This window comes from Ptychodera flava, chromosome 14, assembly GCF_041260155.1.
Source record: "Ptychodera flava strain L36383 chromosome 14, AS_Pfla_20210202, whole genome shotgun sequence".
NCBI classification, from domain to species: Eukaryota; Metazoa; Hemichordata; class Enteropneusta; family Ptychoderidae; genus Ptychodera; species Ptychodera flava.
Window position 1 is genome coordinate 21,532,528 of NC_091941.1, and position 9,831 is coordinate 21,542,358.

The 9,831-nt window shown below is 39.6% G+C and overlaps 1 protein-coding gene across 1 annotated transcript; it reads right to left on the reverse strand.

Moving 5' to 3' along the window:
* Positions 1–1,389: 1,389 nt before the first annotated feature.
* LOC139149732 (uncharacterized) lies at positions 1,390–9,335 on the reverse strand. Its single transcript, XM_070721684.1, has 6 exons — positions 7,458–9,335; positions 6,378–6,571; positions 5,845–5,967; positions 4,896–5,144; positions 4,161–4,292; positions 1,390–1,856 (listed from the first exon to the last, which is right to left on the reverse strand). Exons 1-6 carry the CDS (start codon positions 7,585–7,587, stop codon positions 1,554–1,556), a joined length of 1,131 nt encoding a protein of 376 aa, XP_070577785.1. The 5' UTR covers positions 7,588–9,335; the 3' UTR covers positions 1,390–1,553.
* Positions 9,336–9,831: the final 496 nt, after the last annotated feature.

Below are 9,831 nucleotides of genomic sequence, written 5' to 3' on the forward strand. Positions count from 1 at the left end.
TTGTAAAAACCCGCTGGAGAATTCATCACTCATTCCGATTTGAGGCAAATTTCTTTGGTACATCTGACATTGTATTTCACTATCCCTTCAGCATCCTCAAAGGCAAAGAATCATTAAGCAGGGACTCCCTTGCCTAGTTCAAGCTGCGCAAAGTTTATGGCTTTTGATTTCGAATCAGACAAGGGGGAAACTTCGTCGATGAGGGAGTTGTCTGATTCGGAAACATTTACCTAATGTGTCACTGCACAAAAAAACTGTCCAACGGGTTTCATGACGATGGCGTTTCTACGACAAAAGTGACTTCACCCTCAACAACGTAAAAGCGTGAGAGAGAGAGAGAGAGAGAGAGAGAGAGAGAGAGAGAGAGAGAGAGAGAGAATTATTTTCTTCATAACACTTGTAGTTTTTAATCTTTTAAATATCGGCTGGAGCGGAATGTAATCCACTTTTAATGATGGTGTTATTGCAAGCCGTCAAGCATTGCATTTTCATTTTTTCCAAAGACGACTGTTGACTCTCTGTCAAACGTGGCCTGCCATGGTGGTTACTAGGTCTGATCACGCATTAAAGTGACACGGAATGCGGTATCGCTTATCTCTTGAGAACGGGGAAGCTCCATCGATGTGGAGTTGCCCAGAGATTCGGAAACAAGAGCCAAAAGTAGTGTGGAGGTTGAACTTGGCATTACGGTTCTGAATGCCTCATATTCGATCGGGTAATACATTCTTCTGGGTTTTCATAGCTAATTTTATATTGCATTCTCGAAATGCATCTGTTGACAAGAGTACATTACATGATTAAAAAATGCCCTTTGTCTATATATTTTAACATCTATAGATGTGTGATGTTACTTCTCAAGCTGTCGGAAATTGTATTGGAAAACAAACACGCGGTGTGTACCAACATAACAAAGAGTTCGGGCAAAAGACATTAAATATTAGAGCTAATTAAGCTTTATAACAAGGAAAATACAGAAGGGAGAGGCAGAGATATGAAGTCTTGAATGATAATGAAAATCACCAGGAACACGATTGGAACTAATTTGGGATAATTGGATGGCGAAGTAAGGTCGTTTTAAACTGCAAATGTAAGCTCATCTGCTTTTCTTTTTAAGTTACACACTTGTTTTTATGAGTAATTTGTGATATAGCAACATTCAGCTATATGGCACCTTACACTTTTGAGAAATTTGAAAAAAAATTAAGATCCAAGTATCCCCAATTAGTTCCAATCGTGTTCAGGGAAAGAGGCTGAAACTGTACCACTAAAACACCTTATAAGTACTTCTCATTGTCTATCAAAACTGCACGTAGACGGTTTCTCTGATTCATGGCTATTGTATTTATTTTTGAAAGCAGTGACATCACTCTCAACAATGTTACACAGACGCGCGTGCGCGCGCGGAGAGAGAGAGAGAGAGAGAGAGAGAGAGAGAGAGAGAGAGAGAGAGAGAGAGAGAGAGAGAGAGACATTGATCTCAAAAGTACACATTTTCTTTTATTTAAACTGACCATATAATTAATGCTTTGATCTACCGTTGCTTATATTAACATTCATTTCTGCAATGGGCAAAACATATGTAACAGAAATAAAGTAGGTTGAAGAAAGGCTGCGACAACGACTGGGCTTAACCTATCTCCCCTGCTCAGAGCTTGACAAACAATCGTTTTCGGGTTATCTCGGTTGTTACGCCACAAGTTTCGTCTTGGTAGTTGAAGATATTCCGGCAGTTTCTTGTTACATCCTGATTCCGTCTCGTTGTGCTGGCAACAGTACGTGCAAGTCGCTCCTGGGGCGGGCACCACGTCTCCCTGGAAACAGCCCCACGCGTTTTCGTCGGCGTTATGACAGTACCGCTATTTTATTAGCGAGAGGGAAAAATATAATGCAGACAATGAGAACGTGAGCGACAATGCAAATCAAATAAAGGGGCTATCTTTCGGCAAAGAAAGTCTGGAACATGAACAGAATTAGCCTAAATACATACACTTCTTTAATTTAAAAAACCGATACAAGGCCGGAAGAATAATTACTTTAGTCAATTTGGGATTATTTTTTTAAGTTGTGGTAAATATCGGGTATTTTTGTTGTGCATACTAGTTTTCTGTTGTTTTTGCTCAGAATTTGTTCTGTCAACACTGCTTGTATACGTAATGCCTCTACAATTGTCGACAGTTCGTGAAATTTAGACTCAAATCATCAGTAACAGTGTAGCTAGTGGGAGATTTTACTGGATTGTGAAAGGAACGTTGGCTGCCTCTTTATCTTTGCCAAATAAAGAAATCTAAGGATCAATATTTTTTTCTCTGGTCTTATCTCTATTGGTTGTAACTTTGGATGTGTTTCCAAGCGGCAGTCTCTTGTTATTCGACTAAAAATTTGGGATATGATGTCTGAATAACAAGTGTTCAACTCATCGATACGGTCTGTACTCCTGAGTTTGTCGCTGCAATGCTGTTGTTGACCGCTGAATTGCATGCACCGTCGACTAGAATTCATTTGTCAAGAATAATATTGTTAATTGTTTTGAAAACACATCAGAGAAAATTACAGCTTTTGTTCCCATTGAGCATGGACATTAACTCTGGCAAGCTGACTGGAACGTCACAAACTACTCAAATTAAAAGTAGGTAGTCATCAGATATATTGGAAATATCAATTTCAATTTAATCTTTCGAAATGATCCGTTTACTCCGCGTCTTAAAAAATTAATGATGGTAATATTACTCTTGCTTTAAGAAGATAAGCTGGTGACGGAACTCCAGTGAGAATATATGATTTCAAAAAAAAAATAATAATAAAAAAATAAACAAACACTTGCTTTCAGCAAAAAGTTTATGGGGACATAGAAATTCCGAGGTTGATAGGTCGATAAGATCACAACTGACAATCATCTTAGCGAGCGTCGTCGTAAATATTATTTTGACATATCGCCCCACAACATCGTCTTATATGAAATGAAACTCATATACGGTTAGTTCGTGTCGTTTCATACACCACGTGATTACTCGTTCAAGTCATATGTTTATTTCATGGGCATGTAGTCACAATTAAATTTTCAGATGAAAAGGTGCAGTCTCTGAAAAGGGATAAAGCCAGATATTTCGTTTTTTAACTGAACACAGGGAAAAACTATCAATCAAGACGTATAGACAAGATAATGACGTATACCCTTTTTTAACCTGTTCACCCCTATCTCCTTGTAAATTGGTTCACAGTCTCCGTTGATAACAATGAGTATGCGCCAAACCATTGTGGTGAAAGGTTTAACGTGAAACGGTTGCTCAATGTGGAGACTTCTTTATTTCAATTTTATATCATTTCGAATATTCAGTTCTTGTCAGTCAGAATCATAACGCATGTTGAAAAAGTGGTCCACTACTTTAACGGAGCATTGTCGATCCTGTTTGCGAGGATTAACGGATAACGAAAACGACGCACAGTGTGTAGTCTCTACGAGTTCTATGGGAATATATGAATAATGAAGAAAAAATATATTTCGACTCAGTAAATTTGTTGTTGTTGTTGTTGTTGTTTTATTGTTGTTGTTGTTGTTGTTGATAGTATTTGCAGAAAAGAACAAAATATGCGCTGCAAAATTCAATATAGCCTAACTATACATATGCGCTGCAAGTGAATTTTGCAGCGCATATGTATAGTTAGGCTATATATAATATTGAATTTTGCAGCGCATACTTTGTTCTTTACTGCAAATAGTATAAACAACGACAATAATAATTATAATAACAACAACAACAACAACAACAGCAACAAATTTACTGTGTCCAAATTTATTTTTATTTTCTTCATTTTCAAATATTTGATCATCATCATCATCATCATCATCATCATCATCATCATCATCGGAGACTGACGACCCTATGCTCAGACCATAGCCACAAGAAACACTGTTGGTACATTGTGTCCTGTCCATGTATATAGGGGTTATGTATTCCTCGTTATAAAAGAGGATGGTTTGACGTTTACTGGAGAAAAGTCTGAGCAAACCATTAAAACTTTCAGTTTGGAAGCCTAAACTGTCGTAAGACAAGAACTCTTTATTTTTTTGTCGCTTTGACAACGGGTGTTTGGCAAGACGCCAGTTTTCCAGTAATACGGGAAAATCATTAATTTCCTAAGTACTACACATGAACACTTACCCTTTCGGTACATCCTTTCTCCATGATGAGGTATCCATTAGCTCTGAAATTAAACATCACCACCGAGTAACACACAGGGTCGTCCATGGTTACGCCACAGTAGGAGACGCTGGGGTCGCCAGAACCTACCAGCTAATACACGAGGCAGAACAAAACCAGTTTATTTCAGAGCAAGTCGGCCGAAACGACTGGTGATGACATTTAGGCAACCAATTCATGATGTAGTGGTGGGCACAGCTCAAGAACATTAGTGACAAATTGAGATAAATCATGTTTCTGTTAAATTTTGAAATTTCCTGGACTTACAAGCACCGTTACGTGTGTACCTATCTCACATGACTGTATTCTCTACCAAGCATCTATCCTGTATAAGATGAGCAATGTGTTGCAACCTACAGTCAGAGTTTAATTTCAGAGGCGAAGGGAAGGGCCCCTAGAACTTAAAATACTAGCAATATAGGCCCTGCCAGAATGTTGGAATATAATCTTGACGTGTTCTATACCTAAAACTTTTTGAAACTGGCGCCTATAGTGGCACAGACGACATGTAAAACAATCAGTGTCATATTCTTTTCGAAATTGCCTCGTTTTGTTGTTAAAAAATTCATAAACTGGTGTTCAACGTCTGTAACTTTGGAAATTCTCCGTTGAACGGAATAATAGAGACTACCCCGTTTTCACTTAGAAAAGTTTTTTTGGGGGGGGGGGGTTAAATCATGCGATTTCGATTAATACCTCGTTACAATCTTCGTTGCTGAGTGCATTTTTGCATCCGTAACACCAGTTGTCGCCGAAGATGTCAGTCGCGTCGTCCCATCGATTCGGGGATGGTAGCTCCATGTTTGAGGGCGCCGCTAGATCGTTACAGCCGGAGCCACCATCGGGGCAGCAGTAATGACACAGGAGGCGCTCTCTCGGTGAGTGTGGTTGGAAACAGGCTGCGTGCTCAGCAGATAGATCTCTGGTTCTGTTTGTGCATTCGCTCTTGAGAGAGAAAACAAAACCGAGTGAATGAGTGGTTCAAAGTAATGGGTCTTCACCTGATATCGCAATAAAATATGCACACAGAGCTTCTGCACCGACGTAGAGGAAAAGCTCTAACAATAAACCAACAAACTTGATCTCTCTTTTCAGGTTCATGTATGTTCAAATGCGGACCGCGGTTCAAGGTACGTACGAGGAAAGATGGCTTCAACGAATACTTGAATATTGCAACTTCAGTAGATTTTATGCACTTGTACACGATTTTCTATCCACTGGGATACAACAAAACTCATCGAAAACGTTGATAAATAGTTTTATCGATATTCAAATGTTTATCCTTCTGAGTAAAAACTATGTGCAGTTCTATTTTCATTAAATTAAAAACAAATTTACATAATATACACTCATAAAACGCAACTTCCATACATATTAGGACATACTAGAAAGTTTGCCTTGTGCCGGTAAATTCTCTCTCTCTCTCTCTCTCTCTCTCTCTCTCTCTCTCTCTCTCTCTCTCTCTCTCTCTCTCTCTCATATGTGGATTAAGTCCTTTTATTTCATTCTAACTTTTCGGTAAAAGTGTGAATGTAACCACGAACCGTAAAGCACAGGACAAAACTCCCCCCCCCCCCCGGCCCCCGCCAATTGCCTGGGTGAGTAAATACATCGTCAAAAATAGCCCACAGAAAACATCGCTTACCCGTTCAATACAACCCTTTTCTTCTATCCTATATCCATTTCCACGTGCATTATATCTCACGTCAGAAAAGCAAACGGGGTCTTCCATACCCTCGCAGATAAGTGTACTGAGGTCATCGCCATCCTGTATTCGTGAAAGTTTGAAGAGTCAGATCGGGGGACTAGACAAGCGCCCTCGCCGATGTGGAAGCACTAGTACATTGATAGGGCTGGATAGGAGGTCATGCTGTAACACTGACAAATACATGGTATGTCTCGTTTCTTTTATTTGCTTTAATCCCCTCGGAGTGAACTGTTCTGCAGTTCCCCCAAACTCTTCAAACCCTCTTGTCTAAGCGTCCCATAGATCATGTTTAATTACTCACACGGTGGGCATATAAAGGGTACAACGAAAACCCGTTCTTTATTGGCACGTAGACTTTTTTTATATACTGTGTATATCCAACTCTATGCGTGTCCAACTTTGTCCCCATCATATCGTTGTACTAAAATTTTGTATTGTAAGCTGTGCGTTTTTTTTCAACGGATCCTTACCCTGTTGCAGTTATTATTGTTGGTTTGTTCTTTGCAGTGGAAACACCAATGAAAAGGTCTGTCAAGCTCACTAGTCACAACTTCAGCAACAAGTGGTGCTCCAAGTTGAAGGTGTTCCGGGACCCGGTCACCTCCGACCCGTTCACGTCTGCCCTGCTGTCCGCTGGCATCGTTATCAGCCGTAATGCAGAACACTGAGAACATATAAAGCCCACTTTTAGGTCAGCTATCGGATTTATATGTGGTTGCACGAGTTCAAGTGTTGCTGAGGATAAAGTGACTCCTGGCATGTGCCTCTCAATATTTCTCAGAAAGAGTTTGAAAAATACGGAGTTCGGAAATGACAGCAAATCAAGTATATCGTCTTATTAAACTCATAAGGTTTGTAATGTAAAAAAACCCAGTGATTTACATTATTAAATAGGCAATTGCGACGGAGAGAGAGAGAGAGAGAGAGAGAGAGAGAGAGAGAGAGAGAGAGAGAGAGAGAGAGACTCCGATGATAGTAAACACTTAAGAAAGTAGAATGTTTGAAGTGGTAAGCCTTAACCCCAATGACGCGAAAATCTCATATATCGTTGGATTTGTCGACCTACTTGTTCAAACTCATACATCAAGTTAAAAAGAATCAACTATAATCTTATCATTTTGTGGTTGGATGGTGATTTGCAATTTTTGGTCGGTACCTAAGTCACTAAAATGAAAATGACTATTATTTCTTTGGAAAACGGGGGTAATGTTGCACTCTTTCATATATATCAGTTACTTCAACTTTGCTGAAATTTTTCAGTTCGTGATATCCTAAGCTTCCTCCTTTCAATCAGTCTGGTGATGAACCTTTAACCTTTTCTGGGTGGTGTTATTGACTGTTATTGTTATTATCGTCCATACTGACATTATATTTTTGTTTACACCAGTTCTTGAGACTCCATATTATAAATGAATATTATCTTCGCTAAAGTATGTAATCAGTTCATTTAGGCCTATCTGGCTGGTCTTCCTCAGCATTTTTTCTCTAAATACAAATGTGAAATGTCCTGGCTAGGCTACGATAGAACACTGGTTTTCAGAATTTCTTACCTGTCAAACAAAGCGGAGAAAGTGTGAGAAAAACAACTTTTTTGGAGCTCAAGCGAAAAGTCATTTCATTTGTGCGGAACTTGATTGAATTTTTCACACTGGGCCGGACACTCTGATAAGTGCGAATCATCGAGGGAGGTAGGTGTTTTCACTTTTCATTCTGCTCGAAAATTCCAAAGTTCCGAGCGCGCAAAGTACTAGGTTTTGTATAGTGATAGAAAGAGGGCGCTGTTGTCAGAAGTGGACCGACATATCGTACGCACGCACTGAACTTCACTTTTGGACGAAATGAGCTGAGTCGCACTACCCATAGGCTCTCGAGAAAAAACAAAGACTTCTTTCTTAGGGTTTCTGAGTGGTTTCACGTGAAGTCCCTCTTTAGACACTTGAGTATGTGTCAAGTGGCGATTGCTCACTGTTACAGAGTAGACCTATGCTCATCAGTGCCGTTTGAGAAAACAAACCGATGAAAGTAATAGAATTCATGAGGAACAACAAAAATAATTCATGATTTGTTATTTTTCTATTCACCTGACCCCCAACCCTAATAAAAAGTCCAAAAAACCTAAGAATAATCAAAGTTCATAATTCTTGATTTCTCTTGGATATTATTTATCATTATAGCTGCGATACGGCTTTCTCCAGACCGACCCGTATCCCCATATTCGTTGCGCGTTGAGATGTATTGTCCTCGGCCGGTAAGATTGACTGGCACTATTGTTGTACAAATTTGCACATTGCCTTGACGAAGAAATCTAGAGAAATGGGCCTACACCAATCACAAACTGCCTCGCAAGACCGATGCGGGTCGCTCCTTAGACTAACGAGTTGTGAGCACCATCGGGGAAAGTCCTTGATCACGATGTAGTGTTTGCTAGTCTTTTGTAATATTAATGTAAAACTGGCGTTAATTGGTTTCGAGACAGTTGTCCTTTTGGCGGCTACTTGGAATGCCCCCCGGTTTATTTCTTATTAAACGGCTGGTGAACATTCGGTACCTGTGGTGCGAAAACGATTTTATATCCTCAAGGTTCTAGATTATGTGACCTAGAAAGCCCGAAAAATGGCCAAAATTTACTGTTTCCCCAACAGGTCGGAGATTGCATAATGAAACGTGTATTTTCCCTTCGTGCTTTCTGCCCATAAATGAAGAAAGCGTGACACTCCGCAAATACGGACACGTCCAAAACTCTACGATCGTTCAGTGTCGGGCAGGTCACAGGTTCATTGGAAATCAAACAATGGTTAATGCCAAGTTGACCGAAGATCTTTGTACGTGGCAATTAAGTTCTGGACAAACAAAAATATCATCAAAATGTGTCTACGTGTATACTTATTGATATTTTGTCTGTTAAATTTGTTCTTTTCCTGTCAATTATATTTTTTTTACAAATATGCACACAAATTCCTTTCTGCAAAGAAGTAGGCCGTAATATCTAAAACAAAGCAAAAGTTGTTGTTCCTATGTCCCGCTGCAAATTTATCAGTCGAAACCGTTAAGGAGATGTGTATTCTAAAACAAAATAACGATATGATCCAAGGGGGCCCAACCCTAATTAAAAAATAATGCACAGAAATACAACCAGCAAGTACATAGTGTGGAGACGGGCGCATGTGTACTGATCACGCGTACTCGAGAATATCGAATACGCGCAACGGTGTGCGTGGAGGTTTACGCATGAACGGACAGTGAACCAGCGGGACGGCTACGTACCAAGAACACTTTTAATGAAAAAAATGCATCTCGCAGCGACCCCAGCCGTCTGGTGTCTTCAAATAATATTGACAAAGGACCAACATCTGAACTGTATTTACAATAGCCACGGTGTATTTCAATAGACAAAATTACTCTTACTGAGAACGTAAAAATTTAATATAAAAATGTCTGTCGGATTTATCACCCGTATGAGGTTAAAATTGCACCAGAATATTATGCATGGTCTTACGAGGGTCCATGTATTTTTTCTTACAAAATTGCAATAATTTTTAAAGCGCGTCGCATCCTCTGTACAAAAACAAAACCAAAAAAAAAACCCAAAAAGGTTAACGTTTTGAAAAACGCTTCCGTGTACATTTGGGCAGGAGATCCATATAGCAGCTAGTTTTTTACGCATGTTACTCAAGCATGAAGCTCTGCATCTATGGAAACCACACGCAATATAATAGCCGATATCTCAAAACTTTGGTGATGCTTGCATGTAAAAAACTGCAGTGTGGGCTTGGGGAGGGAAGAAAGACAGCTAGAGATAATCGGATGTCTCATTTTGTCCCCTGCCCTCTTTAATAAAATCTGTTTAAAGTCTTTTTTAAGCTGTTGCAGCTCGCCTGATAGGTCTTGTGATAGGATGGCACCGCCATGATTGGCGACATCTGT

Excerpts from the sequence above, each read along its gene's own strand:
- LOC139149732 (XM_070721684.1), bottom strand. The coding sequence starts at position 7,587 with ATGATTCGCACTTATCAGAGTGTCCGGCCCAGTGTGAAAAATTCAATC. Across the intron at positions 6,572-7,457 it reads TTCTCCGCTTTGTTTGACAG|TGTTCTGCATTACGGCTGAT; the intron begins GTAAGAAATTCT and ends ATATGTTCTCAG. Across the intron at positions 5,145-5,844 it reads AAAAGGGTTGTATTGAACGG|AGCGAATGCACAAACAGAAC; the intron begins GTAAGCGATGTT and ends TTCTCTCTCAAG.